This window comes from Globicephala melas, chromosome 14, assembly GCF_963455315.2.
Source record: "Globicephala melas chromosome 14, mGloMel1.2, whole genome shotgun sequence".
NCBI classification, from domain to species: domain Eukaryota; kingdom Metazoa; phylum Chordata; class Mammalia; order Artiodactyla; family Delphinidae; genus Globicephala; species Globicephala melas.
In genome coordinates, this window is record NC_083327.1 from 57,355,539 (window position 1) to 57,378,508 (window position 22,970).

A 22,970-nucleotide genomic window follows, 5' to 3' on the forward strand; every position below is an offset into this window, starting at 1 on the left:
TAAACTAAGGTGCTAACACGGAGTGTAATTCCCTTTGCAATTCGCCTCTGACAAATCTTTCCAGCCCCTGCTGGAATTCAACACACAGACACAACGTAGGATTTGCTTCTCCTGACGTCCAGCGCGTGGTTTTCCTATGGGCCCTCTCCTCTCTGCCCCTCTCTGTATGTTCAAATCCTCCCCGCGCTCTGCACACAGGAGCTTTCTGCTCCCTTTTCGGGGAAGTCTTCCCTGATCTGCCAACCAGGAACAGTTTCTCCTGTTGACTTTCATAGCCCTTTAGCTAGGCTTCTATCTATCTATCTATCTATCTATCTATCTATCTATCTATCTATCATCTATCGCTGTGTTGGGTCTTCATTGCCCTACGTGGGCTTTCTCTAGTTGCGAGAGGGTGTTACTCTTCGTTGTGGTGCACGGGCTTCTTCTCACTGCGGTGGCTTCTCTTGTTGCAGAGCACGGGCTCTAGGCGTGCAGGCTCTAGAGCGCAGGCTCAGTAGCTGTGGCGCATGAGCTTAGTTGCTCCGTGGCATGTGGGATCTTCCCGGACCAGGGATCAAACCTGTGTCTCCTGCATTGGCAGGAGGATTCTTAACCACTGTGCAACCAGGGAAGTCCTAGGTTCTCTTTAAACACTATTTTTTTCCCTATATGTTATTTGTACACTTGTTCCTATGCATTTACCTTTCTCACAACTACCATAGTCCCTTGAACGCAGTATGTTCCCAATATACATTAATGAATCCATGAATGAAGTAATAGCGACTAATCTGCAAGGCAAGGCCAGGCTGAAAAGCAAAGGCTTGGGAGGGGAAAAATAAACAGAATTGTATTCTAGGAACAAAGCACTACTGCCTGTCCTCACCATTAGTTTCATCTGCTGATTTAAGTGGAAAAAATTTCAGGTTCATTTTTCTGTTCTCTTTTGTTGAATAACTACTTCTGTGATATCCCAGGAGGACTCTTAGTTCTTTAAAAAACTGGTTTTCCCGAATCTCCCACATCTGAAGCTTTGAGAAAGATTTCTAATAGTAGTTAGTATTTGGCCGTAAAGCTAGAGGAAGGTCTTCTCATTCACCCTGCTGAGTTCAAATTTTGTGAGAACTTGATATGAAAGCATTCGACAAAATCTTAAAGCTTCTTTTAAATAACAAATGGACTACAGTAAGGCACACTCGGTATACTTTATTCTAGCTAAGCTTTTGTCAATCTTAGGTTCATGAGTAGAGATGAGAAAAATTTCTCTGTAGTATCAAATAAAAGTTGTGCTTTAAAAAAACAGTAACAAAACCCTTATCTTTTAGAAAAACGTCTTTGAACTATGTATGAATAGAACTCACTTAGTGTTCGTTTCGTATTTTCATTAAATAGGAAGGTTAGTGGGAATCAAAACAACTCATCTGCAGACCCAACTCCGTCACTTATTAGTTAACAATGTTTTCTGACCTCTTCAGCATCCAGTACGTTATTTTATACCTGCAGGACATCTCAATTTGGAATAGCATTTCAATGCTCAATTTGGAATACATTTCAAATGCTCAAGAGCCACACGTGAGTACTGGCTACCATGCCGAACAGAACAAGGCTAGATTCTCACTTGCTCTAATACTAACCATTTTGATGCATGAGAGTTAAAGAAACATAGGGCCAACATGTCCTGGCACTATAATCCTCATGAGCACAGGAGTATCTTAAAAACACACACACATACACTCAGACTTATTAATTCGTTCCCCCCGCAAAATTCTGTCCTAACCTACCCACAAGTTTACATTGAAATTTAAAATTACTATTTAAAAGCTAGTATCTGAGATATCTAACATTAGACAAGTTCTTGAAACAAATGAAACTATACTCAGCTCTACACATGGATGGTATTTGATGGTTCTTATAGAAAAGGGACCTATGGCAAATCTCTAGGATGCTATTTCCTCATAAAAAGGCGGATGGCGAGGAGAGAAGAAGATGGTCTATATGCAGTTTTAAATTAAATATTCTTTTAATTCCCATACTCTTAAATACACCCTGCACTAGGGTACAGTAAAGTCATAACCACCACCTCCACACTCCTCAGAGACTGGCTGGGTAACATGTAAGTAGGGAGACAGGGTACCGGGACCTCAACATGAAGAGATGGGAAGGAAGAGACACTGGGGACTTGGAGAGCCCCTCCTTCCCCTTAAGTGGCCGCACCTACTGAGCCACTGCAGCCTTGAGAGAAAGGAGGCTCGGTGTTAGAGCTTCTGATGTTTCTCGAATCGCTAGATATCTTCCCATTTTAAGCATTAATAATTAACTCAAATTCCGTGACATACTGTTTGGGCTGAAAAACAAACCAAAACTCTGGATACGGCCTGCCTGTGTCCTGTTGGTCAATTTTGTCTTGCTCTCTCCCCCCCTTTTTGGTGCCACTTTAAATTCCCCAAAATAATGAAAAACTGGAGAAAACATCCAGCATTTGTGACTAAGAGATTAATAACCTTAACTCTGTAAAAGATAAAAGATGATAAACACCTGAATAGATAAGTGGACAAAGGATACAAACTGGCAATTCAAAGAAATGCAAATTGTGTTTGTGTGCACATATGTGTGAATATGTGTACTGTGACCTCCTTAGCAATGAACAATAGTAACGATTAAAAAATGCTCTTTCCTCACAATTTAAAAAAAGGGGGGGAGGGGACAAATGCTCTTTCCTCACCAGGTTGGCAAAGACTTTTCAAATGTCGTATATCTTTAGTGTTGGCAAGGATGTGGGGAAACGGGGATATTCTTAAACTGCTAGTGGGCGTCTAACTTTGTAGAACCTCTAAGGAGGGCAGGTGGGCAATATGTCAAAAAGAAACCTTTAGCACACCAACTCTAATTTTTAAAAATATCTGTCCTAGAGAAACAATGAAGTTAATGCCCCCCAAATGTACACACAAGTGTAATCTTTGCAGCTGTGAATTTACTTGTGAAAACTGAGGAACAGCCTAAATGCCCATTAATAGGGCTCAAGTAAACCATCCTGCATCTATTCGATGGCTGTTGGAAAATGAGATAATGATGGGCAAACTTATCTACAAGGTACTGTGAAGCGGAGGAAAAAGCCGGATATGTGATAGAATCAACAGGATCAGCCTATATAAACAGAGGTGTGAGAACACATGGGAGTGCATCGGAGTATGTGCTCACAAGTATATACACTGTGAAAGGGATCATCTATCTCTAGCAGCAGAGCAATTATGGGCCACTTACATTTTCTACCATCTTTCCCTTTCAAAAAACTATGACCGCCTCTGCTTTTTTGTTGCCAGAAAAAATACATATGGTTTCATTTGTAAAAACAACAGTCAATAATGATTCTGTCCAAGAGCAAACTCCGGGGAATCAGTGACTCCCAGGTGCTAACGAATGGACAATGGCAGGGGCATCCGGCGCCTCTTCTGTTGGGTAGTTCAAATATACTGTGACTCACTGATAGCACCTGCCAGATTTATAAATGTTACACAGAGCATGCCCCAGCATTCCAGAGTGGAAACTCGCAGTGCCTAAAACTCACTAAATCCAAAATGGCTTTTCATTTCTATGTAAAAGTCTTCATTTTATGTTTGATTAACTTATATTGAAAACTAAGCTGTAATAAAATGCTAATTTCTGGTACAAGAGTAGTACAACTAGGCAAACTTATAAAATAAAAATGCAACACAACTGAAACCGACATGCCTGAAACATCCCTAAATTGAAAATCGGCATCTGGATGCCAAAAGGCTGGTGCTTTTCTTTCAAGGACAGGGAGACGCTCGCATGTAAATGAGTAGCTCGTGATCGGCTAGAGCTCCGTTCGGCCAACGCCGTTCTTCTCTCCTGTCAAGGTAGTTAGACAGCTGATGCTCATTTCCTGTTGTTTTTGCGAGTTCATTTTGAAACCGTGAACATCACCCTGACTTTGAAATGTTGGTTGGTTGAAATGTTGGTTGGAACACAATATAATCTTGTTTAGAAACTGCTGTTCATAGATGCAGGCTAGCACAGACAGCAACACAACTAACTGAGAGTTATTTATTGTGGGTTGGGGACTGGAACTCAGGGTCCACCTAACAGTCTCCAAGGAATGATAGATGTACCAGGTTTTTAGTAATCACTGCACTAGCTCCAGTGGCTCTGTCAGACCAATGCTCTGTCTTCTCAGATGAAGGCAGGCAAGGCGGATGGAAAAGCAAAAGGCCAATTACTGAGTGTTCCTGCTTCTCGAAAGCACTCTGTGTAAACCCTATTTCCTCAACCTGTTACAGGCTCCATCTCCACTACTTGACTGAAGGAGCTGTGACAAAGCTCCCAGGTCGATTCTGTACCGACAATTCCAGAGGACACAGGCACCTGATTTCTTTGCCATATTTAAGGCTGATTATGCTCTCCTTGGAGCTAGCTTCTCTTGGAGCTTTCGTGGCCGCCTTATCTCCCTGTTTTCTATCTTCTTGCCCTTCTCACTCCTCCTGTAGCTCCTCTGTTCCCCAGGCCCCGACTCTCTGACCTGGTCCTGGGTAGGCTTCATCAGTGGATGACACATTCAGGTGTGTCTACCTCCTGCTCTGAAGCCTGCCGTTCTGTCTGTCTGTCTGTCTGTCTCTCTCTTTCTTCCTCTCGCTCTCTCTCTCAAAGCTCTTGGCTACTTCCTGGACCTCTTCATGAAGACATTTCACGTGCATCTCAAGCTCAACATCTCTGGGGTAGAAGTTTTTATTTGACTTTTAAGAGCAAAAAGGGTTCATGGCTGGCCTTCTATGTTATAAAAAGTTCTTACAACATGCCTTATTAACAAACCCTCTGTAGATTCTATTATCACCTCCAGTTCACGAGGCACAGAGAAATGAAATAAACGGCACACATCACGCAACTAAGAGGTAGATCTGAACCCAGCAAATCTGCTGTTACACTTCCTCTTAACTCATACTATCTGGTAAGTTTCCAATTAACCAAGTCGTGTGTGTGTGTGTGTGTGTGTGTGTGTGTGTGTGTGTGTGTGTGTGTGTGTGTGTGTGTGTGTGTGTGTGTGTGTGTGTGTGTGTGTGTGTGTGTGTGTGTGTGTGTGTGTGTGTGTGTGTGTGTCAGTCAGAGCCTTATACATTCACTTCCAAGCTTCCACTATAATTCCCATGACAGTTGGTCTCTCCTATAGTACCAGAGAACAAAAAATGCATCTTTGCTTTAAGACAGCTAAACTGAAAGGACTGGCCACATTGCACATGACATGTGAAAAATGAAATCCATGTGTTCCACGACTGAAATGACAGGTATCACCATTGACCCGTTTGTCCAAGCCAGAAACCTGGGCGTTATCTGGCATTTTTCCCCACTCCTCTGTCCTCCCAACTCACTAACTTCCGTATCCTCATGCAAACGGTCAAAAAGTCACAAGCCTTTATCTCCTCACCATCTCTCAAATACAAAGGAGCACCCCTACAGCTCTTCAGGATAAATTTCAGCCTCCTGCTTGGCTTCTAAGACTCTTTGTGATCGGGCCTCTGCCCCTCTGCGCCCTCATCTCCCATGACTCTGCTACAAGTGCCCTGCGAGGCAGCTGCACCTGATTTGCCCTGTTCCTGGAGTGTCTGGTGCACAATACCGGATCCTGCCTGAATCGCCCCCTTTCCACGCCTTCCTTCCCTGGGCTCACTCCAACTCGCCGTGAAGCTCCCATGAGAAGCCATCTCTGATGCCCCATCCTGATTCAGAGATCTCGCCTTTTTGTTCCCACGAAACTCAGTCCAGAACCTCTGATGAAACTGGAGACTCCATGCTGCTACCACTGCTTTATTGTCTGTGAGTACAGACCTTGATTTGAAATCTCAGTGGTAAAACAGTAGATGATACCTAATGAGACTTCCATAATACCTGTATAATGAACAGTAACGACAAAAAGGAATAAAATGAGTGAATGGGTGAGAGGCTGCTCTTGCATCATGTGATCCTTGGGCCGCTCACTGCTTTCCGATGAAAAGGAGGCGTCCTTCACTTTTTCATGCAACGTCAATGATTACTCCAGGAGTCTGAGAGGTTCGTCTGAAGTCTGCGTTCACAGAGCTTACGGCACCAGCTGAAGCAGGGTCGCACATTCCCCCTGCTGGGGCTCCTTCCTTCTCGGGCCGTGCAGACCACACCCCCAAGCCTGGGCTCTTCTACCTTTTCATCAGGACCAGCGGGGAAACCATTCTAGTGGTGACGAGGTCAGTAACATTTTGTGTCCACTCAAGGGCTCATAAATATGCATTCAGAATAAAATAGCAGGAGGGAGTAGCCCTTAAGAGGAAATAAAAACGATACAGAGATCAAGGCAAGTGCTCCTCTAAGCGTTTTCTTGTTCGTGGAGCTGCACGCAGCCCCTCTGCCTCACCGCTGGCAACCGCCCAGCATGGGGAAGCACACCGGGACTTCAGTCCTCGGCACACTGTTCTTTGACCGTCTTTCTGTTTCCCTGCCTGCCACGCTCAATGCTTGATCAAGAGGTCAGAGCTACTCCAAAGGAAGAGGTCAGGTCAGACCAGGAGGAGAGCTTTTCACGCCCGAAAAGGGAGACGGGACCGATACATCACAAATAGTTCTTTCTTCTTCTTTTCTGACGTTGGGACACCGTCCTGGTCCTGCTCTTTGCCTTGAGCCACTGCTGCCTCTGTGGGATTCTGGCAGGGCAGCCAGAGGGTAGCTGCAACAGTGGAAACACATTCTTCCCAGCCCTGACGGGCATCAGCAAAGGAAATTTTTCAAGAACAAGTGCGGCCAGTCAGGAGCGGAGATGTTAAAATGACTGTGAGAAGACACTGAGGTAGCTCCCATCTGTCCTTCAGATTGCAACTCAAATTCTATTTCTCAAGTAACAGGTTAAAGTGATAACAGTTCAAGCCCCCCATCTGGTTCTCTCATCTCACATTATTTCCTTCGGAGCATTTATCAGATATGCAATTACATTCTATTTGTTAATACTGACACCTCCCCTCCTGGAGTGGATCCTTCCTGAGAAAGGGGACCGGGACTGTGCTGTCTACCAATGTGACCATCCGAATCCTCACTGCCTAAGCTGGCCTAGCATGCTGTGGCACTTGCTAAATATTTTTCAATGAATAAATGAATCTTTCCAAATTTATCCAGTTTGCTCATCTTACACGTGAATTTACACTTTAACCTCCTAAATTTGTTTAACAAGGCTGCTTATAAAAGATGGCCTCCGAGACGGGCAAACTTCAAAGGCTGTGTGTGTGTGTGTGTGTCCACTGAACAAATGAATATAAGGTGTTAAGAATCAATGACATAACTAATTTATTTTAAAGCTTATTAAAATACCACAAATGAAGGTGAAGTGCTGGTAATGCTAGTGGTCACTAATTTTTGTCTCATATTCCTGATTAAGTAACTGATTCATAGAATTTAGAGAGAAATACGCATTATTTTTACATTTGTACAACACTCAATTTTCCCATTCATTGTCATATTATATATAAGCAGAAAAGGTAGATTGTACCAGCCCCACTGACTTACCCAACGTCCCATAGTTTGAGATCTGGCAAGATTAAAACACAGTACTTGATCTTCTGACTCCTAGCTAAGAATGTTCTCAGACTTGCATGTAACATAGCACATTAATTCAGGTAAAACAGATACTGTGCTTGTGCTAAAACTTTAAATGATTTCTGCTCATAGGCCCTTTATACACCCTGTGTTGAAAACATCATCTAAAACATAAAGAGTAAGGTTGCTAGATATAAGAGCAGTATTGAAAAGTTAGTTGTATCTCCCTATGCCAGCAACAGCTTCTGGGGAAAAAAATTATACAATTTTATTGAAAGACATTAAAGAAGATCTCTATAAATGGAAAGATGTTAATATTTGTGGAAAAGAAGACAATATCATAAAGACGTAATTCTCAGTATACTGAGCTACAGAGCAGATGCAATTCCAATCAAAATACCACAGGATATCTTAGAACCTAACACTCTGATTCTGAAATTTATATGTAACAGAAGGAGCCCAGAACAGCCAAGACATTCTTGAAGAGAAAGAACTGGGGAGTGTTGTGTTCCTAGATACCAATTCTCATTTTAAAGCTATATGGCACTGGGGCAGGGACAGACACACAGACTGATAGAAATGAATGTGCTCAGAGACACACCCACGCATGTAAGAAACTTGATGTCTGACCCGCAGACTAGACGGGGCAAGGACGGGCTCTTCAATAAACAGGGCTGGAACGCTGGCTGCTTATACGGGAAACAAACAAATCACTGTTTCTAATCACACAGAAAAAATTTCTGATAGATTAAGGATTGATCCATGAAAGGCAACATTAAAATTTCCAGATTGAAAATATCTTTAACACCTCAGGATATGGAAAAAGCATAAGCCATAAAGAAAAGCTTGATAACTCAACTATATTAACATATTAAATACTACATTCAATATATTAATATATTGCCCTATATTGATAATAAAAGACAAACCACAAACAAAGATATCTGCAACACATAAAACTGACAAAGGATTAGTATCCAGAATCTATCAAGAATCTGTATGACCAAGAAAGTTATATGGCACTAAGTTACATGTCATATGTCTTAAGTTGTACGCCATTTCATATCTGTCAGATTGGCAAACGTTAGTAAGTCAGAGGGGAGGCTGTGCACTGGTAGGACCCCTCACGCCCTACGACGGGAGAGCACTTAGCCTTGCCACAAGGAGGAAGACGGGTTATGTGACCAGCCCCTCCAGTGGGGATCTATCTATCAACTGACCAATGTACGGATCATTTTAAAAACAAAAATGCAATATTAAGTATATGTGCTGTGTGATAAAACCTGCTTTTTAAAACCCTAATACGTACATGATCAGGAACACTTACTCAGTTTTTAAGAACCCTTTAACGCAACTTTTAAAGGCTATCTGTACTTCGCCATCACATGGAAGCAGCATAATGTATAACCATTCCCTACCGCTGGCCATTTAGATTGTTTCAAATTTCTTGCTAGTATATATAAACATGTGATACTCTTGTAGGTAAATCTTTGTATCCGTCTCTGATTATTTAAGATAAATTTCTCACAGTGGTTTAAACGGTAAGCATGTCTGACGTGGGTTTTTGCCAAGTTGCCCTCCAGGAAATATTACTAATTGATACAGCAGCATAAGTATATTCCCCGCCCCCCCCACCTTCCCGACCCTGGCTAAAAACGTAAACTTTGCCAGATTCAGCAGTGAATTTTTCATTTGTATTGATGTAAACAATATGAGGCTGAATACTTTTTGCTCATTATTCACTTAGTTTCTACATGGTTTACCTGCTTAATCCTCTACTTAAGTGTTTACATTTTCTGATGACACATAAGAGCTTCTTAATATAATATATTCAGGATCCTGTCTCTGCCAGGTACGTTGAACTTTATCACTTACCTTTTACTTTTGTTTTTGTTGGTTTGGCTCAAATTTTTACCTCTTTATACAGTCAAAGCAATCTTTTCCTTTATGGTTCCTTCTCTGATACAGAGTTCTTAATGTCTCCATTTAAAAGATTAACTCATCTCCCCTTTGGGCCCCTACGACAAAAATCCCTCATCTAAACGAAAGCAATAGCACCTTCCTAACAGGCTCTTTGTGAACATTGAGATAACTTATATTAATGCGCTTTACAAATAGTAAAGTAACATATAAATGTTGATTATTAGCGGCTCTCAATACATGGCAGTTATTAACACCACACGATGCCCGTGGGTCCACAGAGTTTATAGTTAACTATATACAGGTCACCCGAGCAGAGGTACTTGGAGATGAAAAAGTCTGAAAGATCAGATGAACTGTAGGAGACAGGCACCATGATGCAGACGTGCCTTTCACATCGCTCGGCAGGTTCAGGAATACAGAACAGTCATGAGAAAGGCCCCGATGACGAGGCTCTTACCTTACTCTTCCCCCTCGTCCAGCTCGGTTTCTTTGTGCACCACAACCCTCGTGACCGACATGTCGGGGTGCTGCTCCCTGGCTTCCCTGATGGCCTGGGCCAGCGCCTGCGGGGTCAGGAGAGAGCACTGTGAGTAGAGGAAGAGGCTCTTTCTCGGGATGGCTGTACACGAGCATAGCCATCACCTGGGATCCATCCCTCCTCCTGCCAAGACAGTTTCACTGCTGTATTTGAGGAAGCAAGAGATTTGAAATGGGCTCCTTTTTCATTTTAGAGAATGCATCTCATTTCCCCAGGTTTCCCATTTCTCCAGTCCACTGCCAAATAATGATACACGTAGGAGAAACACGCTGGCTCTGAATCCCACTCAGCCTGGCACGCACTGTGAGACGCGGAGAAAACAGAACTTCTCTGACCTTAGGACTCTCATCTACAACCTGAGACTTATGCTAAGATTATAAAGATAATGTTAAGGTTCGATGTATGGACTGAAAGAATGATGTGAAGCCTCCAGGGTGGTGTATGCCCTCCACACTCGAATGATACCTGAAATTACCCAGTTGCCTCAAAACTCATGGTGCAAGAAATCTCTGGCATTCCTATACACTAATGATGAAAAATCTGAAAGAGAAATTAAGGAAACACTCCCATTTACCATTGCAACAAAAAGAATAAAATACCTAGGAATAAATGTATCTAGGGAGACAAAAGACCTGTATGCAGAAAACTATAAGACACTCATGAAAGAAATTAAAGATGATACAAACAGATGGAGAGATATACCATGTTCTCAGATTGGAAGAATCAACATTGTGAAAATGACTACACTACCCAAAGCAATCTACAGATTCAATGCAATCCCTATCAAACAACCATTGGCATTTTTAACAGAACTAGAAAAATTTTTTTCACAATTTGTATGGAAACACAAAAGACCCCGAATAGCCAAAGCAATCTTGAGAAAGAAAAATGGAGCTGGAGGAATCAGGCTCCCAGACTTCAGACTATACTACAAAGCTACAGTAATCAAGACAGTATGGTACTGGCACAAAAACAGAAATATAGATCAATGGAACAGGATAGAAAGCCCAGAGATAAACCCACGCACATATGGTCACCTGATTTTTGGTAAAGGAGGCAAGAATATACAATGGAGAAAAGACAGCCTCTTCAATAAGTGGTGCTGGGAAAACTGGACAGCGACATCTAACAGAATGAAATTAGAACACTCCCTAACACCATACACAAAAATAAACTCAAAATGGATTAAAGACCTAAATGTAAGGCCAGACACTACCAAACTCTTCGAGGAAAACATAGGTAGAACACTCTATGACATAAATCACAGCAAGATCCTTTTTTGACCCACCTCCTAGAGTAATGGAAATAAAAACAAAAATAAACAAATGGGATCTAATGAAACTTAAAAGCTTTTGCACAGCAAAGGAAACCATAAACAAGATGAAAAGAAAACCCTCAGAATGGGAGAAAATATTTGCAGACGAAGCAACTGACAAAGGATTTATCTCCAAAATTTACAAGCAGCTCATGCAGCTCAGTATCAACAAAACAAAAACCCAGTCCAAAAATGGGCAGAAGACCTAAACAGACATTTCTCCAAAGAAGATATACAGATTGCTAACAAACACATGAAAGAATGCTCAACATCATTAATCATTAGAGAAATACAAATCAAAACTACAATGATACAATGAGGTATCACCTCACACCAGTCAGAATGGCCATCATCAAAAAATCTACAAACAATAAGTGCTGGAGAGGGTGTGGAGAAAAGGGAACCCTCTTGCACTGTTGATGGGAATGTAAATTGATACAGCCACTATGGAGAACAGTATGGAATTTCCTTAAAACACTAAAAATAGAACTACCACACAACCAGCAATTCCACTACTGGGCATATACCCTGAGAAAACCATAATTCAAAAAGACTCATGTACCACAATGTTCATTGCAGCTCTATTTACAACAGCCAGGACATGGAAGCAACCTAAGTGTCCATCCATAGATGAATGGATAAAGAAGATGTGGCACATATATACAATGGAATATTACTCAGCCATGAAAAGAAACGAAATTGAGTTATTTGTAGTGAGGTGGATGGACCTAGAGTCTGTCATCCAGAGTGAAGCAAGTCAGAAAGAGAAAAACAAATACCCTATGCTAACACATATATATATATATGTGGAATCTAAAAAAAAAAAGAAAAAAAAAGGTCATGAAGAACCTAGGGGCAGGACGGGAATAAAGATGCAGACCTACTAGAGAATGGACTTGAGGACACAGGGAGGGGAAGGGTAAGCTGGGACAAAGTGAGAGAGTGGCATGGACATATATACATTACCAAATGTAAAATCGATAGCTAGTGGGAAGCAGCCGCACAGCACAGGGAGATCAGCTCGGTGCTTTGTAACCACCTAGAGGGGTGGAATAGGATAGGTGGGAGGGAGACGCAAGAGGGAAAAGATATGGGGATATATGTATAGCTGATTCACTTTGTTATAAAGCAGAAACTAACACACCACTGTAAAGCAATTATACTCCAATAAAGATGTTAAAAAAAATAAAATTAAAAAAAAAAAAAAACTCACAGTGCAAGACCAGGCTCTGCTCATCTTTGCCCTCTTAGGCTCTCAGTAATTGCTTGAGGAATGTTGCAGGAAAAATATCTATTAGCTTCTAGGACATAGAACAATTAAAACCACAAGCAACAATGACAACAAACAATCAGTAAAGCTAAAGAAAAGAGAGAGACTAATCTTTTAGATAATAAAATACAGCTCCCTATTTTACAGGTGGAAACAGTGAAGGCAAAAAGGTTAATGGGTCTTCCTCAGGACCATCCTGCCAGGGGGCTACAGGGCAGGAGAGGGCTGCCCCTCCACTGATTCATGGGCGTTTCCCTGGATGAGGCTGTGAGAAAGCAGACAAGATTTCTCTGAGTTTGATCAGAAAGTAAACTGTACACAAGGATTATGGCAAAGTGGAAAGATCCTGTTTTTCAGAGGGAAAGATGTTTAAAGAGGTCTCGGGGGAAAAAGTAAAAGAAAACTGCACGGAACAACACTCAAAATCTAGGAAAGAACTTGAAAACAAAAAAGAAATCCTACTAGGAGAGAGATTGCTGTATCTCATAAGGAAAACATACATTTGAAAAAAGCAGCACAATTTTCCTGCTGCGTTGTCACCTGCCTTTGGGGACAACTGCATTTCTTGTTTGCAATATCATTTCCGTCAGCTGGAAGGTTACTGAGCAAAACCCTGAGCCGCATTCCACAAAGAAAGATAAAACTACCCCCCAGAATTATTTTTACGCCAAAGACTTTTCACTCAGAAGCTTGGAAGACACTTGAGGGTGCTTACATTTCCACTGGGGAACAAACTCTGGCAACCTACCTGTGTTGGGACAAGAGAGGATCAGACAGGGGACCAGGCTTCCACTTAAGCATCAGCACAACTGCTTGCCACGTGGGGAGAGCAGGCAGCCCAGTGGGCAGGAGCAGAGTGGGGACCTCGTCTCAGAGCAGGACAGCAAGTGCTGCCGTGTACTAACTGCAGTGTGAGTGGGGAAGGCGACCAAGTACATCAGGGAGGCTCTAAGTCTGCGTTCAGAGGCAAGAGGGAGATTGGAACAATCAACACGGTCTAGTCCCTGCTGGTTTCTGGAATCCAATTTGAGAAAGGACAGCTCTGATGGGAGCCAACGTGGCTACAGAACAACGTCTCAGCTACTTTGAATTTATGTTCATTACAAAGACCTGCCTACATTAAACCCTGCACCTGTCAAAGAGGAAACATACATGATACCCAAAGGAAGGTAGCAGGCGTGAAACATGCTTTAGTTAGCAGAAAAGTAGGGAAAATGGAAAACTGCTATTATCATCTTCAAACATATTTGAAGTCAGTTTCCCCTTAGTTCCTTTCCTTCCATAATATCGGTACACGTAATTAAATACCGTAAAATGTTAACTTACTGCGGCAACAGTAAAGACTGTGAGAAAACTATCACATCGCACGGCCAAATTGAGAAGTTATTTTATTAGAAAGAAATACACTTTTCCGTGTTGTTTATGCCTCCCGGGTACGGAGCTGAGAGCCACAACTAGCACCGGGTGTAGAACCTGCAAAGCCTCTTTTATTTGCCAGCACAAAAGAGATTCCTTCTTTTCCTATCCTGCTCAGAAGAAGGGTTTCCTTCCACTATTAAAATTCTTTTAATGTAGGCAAGGAACTGAAAAGATGTCAATGACATTAAAGTCACTGCATGATCAACATCAGTTTGTGGCAGGGAACTAATTTCCCTCCTTTACTTTTAAATAGCTCCACCATCTCATTTACAGGCTTTAAGGGGAAAGCGAACTCATCGTGAGCTCCTGGTGACAAGCATACCAGAAGCCACAATTACATTTACTCAAAAACGTTTATGACATCTTATAAATAAACATGAAAATGGTAAATATCTGTTCTCTTCATTTGGATATCTAACCTCAGTTTTGGGGGTTTTTTTTGTTTTTTTTTTTTAATCGTAGTTGACTTACAATGTTGTGTTAGTTTCAGGTGTACAGCAAAATGATTCAGTTATACATATATTCTTTTTCAGATTCTTTACCCTTATAGGTTATTACAAGATATTGACTATAGTTCCCTGTGCTATACAGTAGGTCCTTGTTGTTTATCTATTTTATACATAGTGGTGTGTGCACTTGTTAATCCCAAACTCCCAATTTATCCCTCCCCCCGCCCCCTCGCCCCACTTCAGTTTTAAAATGGGCTGAAGGTGTGCGTCCTCACAGCAACAGCTAAAGCTGCAGCGTCATGATTTTCTTCTAATGGGAGAGTTAGGAATTTTGTTATTTTGTGTTATTTTGGAACTTACGTTTCAGACTGTGTTTTTAATATCTGCCGTTCAGAAGCATTACTATCTAGATTTGAGTTTTCAGGAAAAACGGGACGAAAGAATACACATAAAATAAAGCCTGCAAGTAACCCCTCAAGGGAAAAAGTGGCATTTGAAACCCTAAAAGGGCCTTGTTTGGTGGAGACAGAGGGCAGACGAAACAAAGGCTGGGAGAGGACCCCGATTTTCACCTTCTACCAGGCCAAAGAATGTGGGTTCCTACCCAGCACACTGTAGAAATTCAATAAATGCTGAGCGAGAGTCCCAGAGGGAAAAAGAGTAAGAATACGGTTTGCTCCAACTTAAGGTCAGAGCAACTCAAAACTGCCCCAGTGAAGAGAAGTAGAATAAATCCTCTGTATGCGAAACCAGACGCTTGGTTTCCACACAGGTAATTCATTTTCTAGTGGTGAACAGACACATGCATAGTCATCTACTAGGAAGCTCTATTACTAAGTCAAAATTCAGAGTCACGCAACCTTTTAACCTATAATAACTGTCAAGGAATTTTTAAAAATACATTATGAGGGCTTCCCTTGTGGCACAGTGGTTGAGAGTCTGCCTGCCGACGCAGGGGACATGGGTTCGTGCCCCGGTTCAGGAAGATCCCACATGCCGCGGAGTGGCTGGGCCCGTGAGCCATGGCCGCTGAGCCTGCGCGTCCAGAGCCTGTGCTCCACAACGGAAGAGGCCACAACAGTGAGGGGCCCGCGTACCGCAAAAAAAAAAAAAAAAAATTATGAAATATGTAAGTAAAATTATATATACAGGAGTTTTAAAAACCAGTAATTTTCTTTTTAGGCATGGAAGAAAATCTATTCCTGTTTGGCCTTTCTTACAGCAAGCCTTTCTTAAACGAGAAATTTTGTTCTCTAAAATTTCTGTGTTCAAAGCTGGGTGACTATCATTTGTTCCTACTCCCCAGCTGAGGACAACTGAACATTTGGTCAACTGAACATTTCCATTTCTTCAAATTATTGTAAAAGGAAAAGAGCTTGGTCTCCTTTAGAGCTGAGTTAAAATCACTCAGAAAATAACAAAACAAAAAATTCTCATCATCACTTGGGACTGCAGTCTAAAACTAAAGCTACTCTCCAAGTCTCCAGCGGTTCCATTCGTCACCTGTTCAGCTTAACAGTAGAATGGAAGTACAATTATTTAAAAAATCTTTTCTGAATACACATAAACTTTCACTTTGTAAGAGACCTTATACTACCTTTTCTTATCCTTCAATAATAGTAATAACTAGGAGAAAACATCTAGAAGTGAATAGCCCAACTTTTCTAATGCTATAAAAAAATACTTGATAAGTTCCTGAAAGCAGGCATAAGTCAAACTTAGTGGCTTTCCTTATTTTTTTGGAAGCCAGTGTCGTTTAACTGCCATTTATTCGTCAGTAACTGATGACTTGCCTTTAAACCAGGCCCACGTGAATGCCTGACAGTTGCCAAAAATCCTCTTGATTATCGTGAGCCAAAGGTGCATGTACAGCTAGTGTGAAATGAAAAACCACCCACATTTTGTGCTAATTCAGTGCTAGGAAGGCTGAAAGGACAGGTTGTGTCTAGACTGTGAAGGGTCTTTATGCCAAGCTTAGGAGGTGCATTCATCTAGGAAGGAGGTACTGAGAGAAGCGGTTTGATACAGGGACGTGACATGATGACAGAAACTTAGAAAATAAACGCGGCCAGTTTCAGAACCAGAAGCTCAAGTCTTTACCTGGTCGTGATCAATATCTGCATCTCCCGTGATCACGATGCGCTTTTCAATTCTTGTTTCAGATATTCCACCTTTTACAGTCTAAAGGTCATAAAGAAACAGAAGGGAGGGAGGATTAGCAATCACTAAAACATGTTTACACATAATCAGAGAAAACAGAGATGGCGCACACCCAGACCTTCCGATCATCCTTAAGCAATTCACACTGGGTGGGGAAGACTGATGTTCTAGAAATTTCTTTTATTTTTAAGCTCCACAGAGAAACCGATCGTTCAAAGTGTAGCATCATCTGTAAGCACTCCTAAACTGAAAGCAACCTTAAAAACTATCTTATCAAGATTCAGGTGAGATTAAGATGCAACAGATGCCATTTAATCCCACTGGAACATTCCGTTACAGTTTCCTGAGTTTCTTCACTTCCAATTGGCCAATTTTTGAAAAGAAGCGAGCAAAGGAGAAGTAGTTGTTTGTTTTATGTAGAGTTTATAAGGAATGTTAATAATTTAGGCATCTAGTTTAGGTTTGGGAAATTGACTGGCATCATACAGATCCAATTGGTGATTTTCTTCATTTGGTTTAGTGCAATAATAAAAAAAGAAAAGAAGACTTGGACTTGGTTTAAGATAGGTAAGATGTGTGAGGGCGATATAAAGATTTTCATCCAATGTTTGATTTGATTCTGCACGTGGCTGTGACATGGACACGGAATGTGGCTGAACAAAGGCTGTGAGGAGACCCGGGGGTAGGAGCTCCTGGGTGAACTGCCCACAGAGTTACAGAGTTACTGGCTTGGAGCGAGGTGACAGAAGCCTGGGGCATGATAGAGGCTGAGAGATCTTATGCCTGTGACACTCTAAACAATGAGCAAATACCAGTCCTGAGAAAGTGCACACTCAACCTCTACAACACTGATAAATTTACACACGGTCACAGGTATCGCACTTCACCGTAAGAAACAAGGCTGATCGCTAAGATCATTAGGTCTTAATAACTTGATATGCTTTAAAATGAACACCAATACCATCTTGCACTTATGGGACATTTTTTAATTCACAAAATTTTTTTTGTTGTTGAAATGTGGCGTGAGGAGGGCACAAGGGATACATTTGAGACCTTCAAGCACTAACCAAACGTGAGAAGCAGAAGCAAAAAGGAACGACTGGAAAATAATGCTGGGTTAGAAAGGTGATGACCATGTCACGCACTGGAATCACGTGGAGGGCTTCCTAAACACTCCTGGGGTTTCAGAAGATCCAGAGTGGGGTCACAGTATTCACACTGCGAACAAGTCCCTGGGTGAGACTGCCGCTGACAGTGCAGAGACCACACTTTGAGGATCGCTGGTCATCAGGTGTTAAACATTTAGAGAGTGATCTGGAGAAATGCTCCAAATCGACACACTAGTATCTTACATCAATGGGGGAAATGTATATGATTTGAACAACTCGGTGAAAATTTTCAATGGCAGTCTTCACTTCCTTGCTTCAGTCAGGAGAGCTGACTTGTACTTACCAAAGCTAGGCTTCCAATTTTATTAGGTTCCCTCTGCTCCTACAGCTGTCTTAAGTATAGCTATTTAGAACGTATTTTTACCCCCTTGTACTTTACAAATTTGCAATTTGGATTTGGTTTAAATACAAATGTCAGTAGAGCCCAGTTTCTTGCACACTTTAAATCTAGGCATTTTTATTCCACTGGCACTGTGCGTAATAATTGGAAGTGTGAATAGGAACAAAGAAACCATTCAGAAAAGGTTTTGTTGGCAGTGTACATTCCCCTGGATTGCTTTACCTTGGTGATGTGTGTGGTTGTCGTCGTCGACACGGACTCGGATGTGACGGTCTGTGCAGTCAGTAACGTGCCCGAGTCACCACCAGCCCCGCCATCAATCTTTGAAGAGTTGGGGGGAAAACACAAAGCAAAGCTTAACTTCCGTTACGTTGTCAGAGAAGACCCCTCCCCACTGAACATGCAGCTTTTAAGACCTAAGGAGTCCGCAGAAGACGCTAGCTGCCTATCCTCTGCATGTCTGTAGTGGTGATTTACTGATCAGAGATTGGCTGGCATTTATAAACAGAGTCAGGTCAAGGGCTAAATGCACATGGAGAAGCCAACCCTGGGCGGAGAGAGAAAAAACAAAGAATGGACGTAGAAGGTGGGACTGAGATCTACAGGGGAGTCGTGAGAAAATCTGGCTGAGGGCCATTTACAGAAGCTAGAAGAAGAAAGCAGAGAACCAAGCAGAGAAGTTTCCACAGTGACCAGAAGTGCTGAGTTTGTTGTTTTTTTAAGCGCAGGTGGGTAAAAATAAACGTTTTCTCAGATTACTAAGCAACAGAACCTGACCAGGATAGACTAAGCTTAAGCGATTTGGTTAATTGCTTATCTCTAGATTTTTTTTTTAATGACATGGTTCCTGTAATAGTTTGTGCATATACACGGCTACATGGATTTCAATACGTATGCACACGTGTGCGCACATGTGCACACACTCTCTATATAAGTGTGTATATATATAGCTTATATATAAATCTTATACTATGTCTATATAGGGTTTAACTTCTTTACTTTGATACTAGAAGGTTCTAGAGTTTACCAAGGGAAATAATGAAGCACATTAATAGGCTAGGAGTTTATGCTAAGATCATCAAACACATTTATCTCCAGTTTCCTGACACTGACAGGAAATAACTGGAAAGTGCAGAGTCTTTCTTACTGTAAGTTAGGAGGAGATCTCTCGAACTTGGGTCACGCATCTCTACTTCTTTACAAGGGCACTTACCACAACAGAAACACGTGAGTACACGCTCTCCTACCACACCTGTTCATAAGAAACCTATTTGTGCTTATGTGGGATCTACGCACACTTACGGAGAGCATATCTAAAATGATTTCAAGGAATGTTTCACACATAAACGCATTACACCTTTAAAAAATATTTCGAGAGGACAGTAATCTGCCATCCTCCACCACGGTACAATCCTACTAGAACACTAAATTTCTCAGTTGAGAAAAGAGTTGTCCCAGTTTCTAAACGGTTCCATTTCGAAATGATGACTACTTTCCCCTTTTTTGTTACCCTTAAGGTTAAATATCATATTTCAAATCTTTACAGAATCAATGTGTGAATACCTAAAATCAAACACACGAATCTGATCATTATTTAGACGCACAGTATCACATTTACATAAGAATGGCGACATATGTTTTTCAGAAAATAATCCCACATGAGGAGAAGAACAGGTGTGTGTGCATTGTGCGTGTACCTGTAAACAAGAGTGAGTTGAATGGTTCTGTCTTCGTGGAGTTGGAGGAGGGGATAAAAGCCTAAATTAAATCCTACGAATCCATAAATTAAATCAGATCCAACAAACTTTGTAAGATGATCTGTTTCCCAAGTGTACATAAACACTCCTGGATACATCAAGCCAGAGATGGCTCATAAGAATAATAAGAACAACATTGGTACTGCCTGTCCTAAAAAATCACACGTATGCTTCCCCCCATAATCAATGGGTCACCAATTTTATTGTAGCAAGTTACGTTGCTGAAGTAGTTATAAAATGGAGATATAAAAAGCTACGTCAAAGTCAGAAACATAAACTAGGAGAAGACAGAACGAAAACAGAAAGACTAAGTAAAAAAGAACTCAAACAGTCCAAGTCTAGAGACTTTGTACCTGTGGAGACTCATATGTGATGGTTTTGGTCTCAGTTTGGACAATAGGGACTTCCTTGGTGGAGATTTCTGTCCTTTGTGAGGCATCAGAAATTGTTACCATCTCTGTTTTTACCACTGGTGGCTGAAGTGAAAAGGAAGGGAAACATAAATTCTAGAGGTAATAAAATAAAAGTGCTTAATGGAGGCTTCAAAAATAACTGTAAGAAATATATCCAAACACACACTCATGAACAAAAGAAAAGAGTAAAAGGAAATCATCTAAAACAAAAGAAAAACACTTTCCTTCAAATATCATATATATGTGTATAGATATATATAAAGAATAAGCTAGTATAATGGCTCCCTAAATCGTGGCGGGCTTCAGATTATGATGGTCCCAAATTACTTACGTGTCAAGCCTGGCGTACAGTGATATGGAAACTTTAGCTTTAAGCAAGTAATGATAAAATTGAAAAGAAAACAAAACAGAATGAGCGATGAGAAGTGACCTGCCTCAATTTTTATTACAGTTTAAAGAAGCATATAGTTTGTGTGAAGGCTGTAAGGTTTGCGTGTGTGCCTTTAATTGGCACACTTGGTCAGTAGGCTAAGATTTGCTCTTTTCCCAAAAAGCCTTTTCTGCCCTACTGACAAGGAGATCCCATTTTCAGAAAGAATACCTTCATGCAGGATTGTTTTCAGTTATACCTGTCTAAATCTTGCAGTGTTTCTTCTGTATTACATAAGTTAAAACGTTATATACCTGTAGAGTCACTCCACCATTGTTGCATTAATGCTCTGAACCATTTAAAACATTCAAGGAGATGCCTGTTAACATTGCCTGGTAACATTGCCTGTTAACACTGCAGTCTGCTGAGCGTGTATCTTTAATACACCATCAGACTATACTACTACCAAAGCACTACAGTGCTTTCCTTGAGAGAAAATTCCCAAGTGTAATTATTTAAAGAGGAATAACCTGTATATTAAATGCAGAAAATAATAGTTCAAGGCATTCAAAGACTTTCAAAATGTCTTCTCTAAAGTGAAATCGGAAGTTTAAAAGTAACATAAATCCAGTTAATTATTATTTCAAGACAAAGTCACTTCAAGATTTTCTACCCCATGAAAGAGAGCAAATATGGATAATCCCTCTACTGTCGGCACTGAATTTTAATCAAGGAACACTCACATGGAAGTAAATCCTCCCTCAGCATAACTTTGACTCCCAAATCAGAGACACTGCACCTAGTGACCAAGACTTAAGCTAAGAGGAGTATGGAAAGTTCTCTTTCTTGAAGAGAAAAAGGAAAAGACCCATACCCAATGGAGACGACTCACAAAACACATGATCAAACTTGCAAATAATCCAGAATTGATGAGAGGACAGAACGAGAAGAGAAGGGTATCCTGTTAGCTTCTCGCTGCCCAGAAGGAAAGCTACGTCTCCTGACCAGACCGTACAATCCCTGGCATCTGAAACCTGAAATGCCACGGGTATTCAAGAAATAATGTTTTCATCAGGCTAGATGCTGAATTCAGAGCATCGTGGTAATCGGAGCCCACTGCCATTCTGAAAATCTTAAACTGGAGAGAGAGTGAGCCAGAAAGTCAAACCCAGTCGTGACACCAGCAACACACACACACTGCCCGTTTTTCAACAATACATACACAATTTTCTAATGCACAAAAAGGCATTGAGTATGAGGAGACAGTGCAACTGAAGATAAACCATCAAAAACATCCAAAAACATGCAAAGAAAAACTTCAACGTGAAATGAGAAGGGAAAAAATGACACGGCTGCTGTCGGAAAGTTTATCGGGTGATCCAGTTGTGGTAAAGACGCCAGAAACCGTGACCCGAGAGGGCAGAAAATCGACAGAGCAGGGCCTTCCCCCTTCCTCCCGTGAGAGATCAAAATCAGAATCCTGTCGGAAAAGCTGAAGGAGACCTGGGAGGACAGGAGAAGAGAGGCAGGTGTGGCTCCGCCTGAGAGACAGCTCTAGCGTTGAGCTCCCGCTTGGGTCTCCCATTTACCTCTGAACAACAGATAATCTGTGGCAAAACATCAATGTCAACGGGAGCCACGTCTCCGTTAACTTTCTGTTGCTCGTCCTCCGCTTCTTCGCTCACGTCTTGCTTAACAGCGCCTTCGTTTACACTCTTCTCGGCAGGGATCTGGGGGCCCGCTCCCTTTTCCTGGGTCACTGTTTCTACTGTGCCGACACTGGCACCTGCTTGCGTGACCGCGCTGGCTGCTGGCACCGGGTCCTGCCTCTCTACTACCTTGGCTGCTGGGCCGGGTGCCTCGTCCACCTCTTCTTCATACTCTCCCTGCTCCTCCCTGATGGCGCCCTCAGGCGCTCGGCGGTGGGGCCGGTACTCCCCCACGTCCTCCGCCTCCTCCTCGCTCTCGCTGCTGCTCTCAGAAGACAGGGGGGTGGGGTCTTTCTGCGTCCCCGGTTCCACCTTCCGCATCTCCCCAGGACCATGCCCAGGGGACGGCTCTTTACCGTTCATCTCTGCTGGGGTTACTCTTTCGTCTTTCCCAACCTCTGCCTGCTTCTTCTCCTCCACTATATTCAGAGTCTCAAGTGAACTCTGCACAGAAACAAAAATGGATGAGGGGGAAACAAAAATAGATGAATAAATCAAAACGACGGCAAGCAAAATTAACCGATGGCAGGTTCATGTCATGGAGGAAAGCAAAGATGATGATGATGATGGTGGACTGAAAGGGAAGCGGGTGA

At 41.9% G+C, this 22,970-nt stretch overlaps 1 protein-coding gene across 34 annotated transcripts in view; it reads right to left on the reverse strand.

The window, feature by feature from the left end:
- Positions 1–22,970, reverse strand: part of EPB41L2 (erythrocyte membrane protein band 4.1 like 2) — a 319,453-nt gene that overhangs the window by 63,925 nt on the left and 232,558 nt on the right. For 27 of the 34 annotated variants that reach the window (XM_030853462.3, XM_060283720.1, XM_030853455.2 and 24 more), the window contains 5 exons: positions 22,258–22,821; positions 20,239–20,361; positions 18,351–18,449; positions 16,560–16,640; positions 9,926–10,031 (listed from right to left, as the gene is read on the reverse strand). In XM_030853462.3, coding sequence (XP_030709322.1) covers positions 9,927–10,031; positions 16,560–16,640; positions 18,351–18,449; positions 20,239–20,361; positions 22,258–22,821 — 972 coding nt within the window. In that variant the 3' untranslated portion in view covers position 9,926. Of the gene's footprint in view, positions 1–9,925; positions 10,032–16,559; positions 16,641–18,350; positions 18,450–20,238; positions 20,362–22,257; positions 22,822–22,970 lie in introns of those variants that run through there. The other 7 variants (XM_030853472.2, XM_060283732.1, XM_060283731.1 and 4 more) reach the window with 4 other exon arrangements.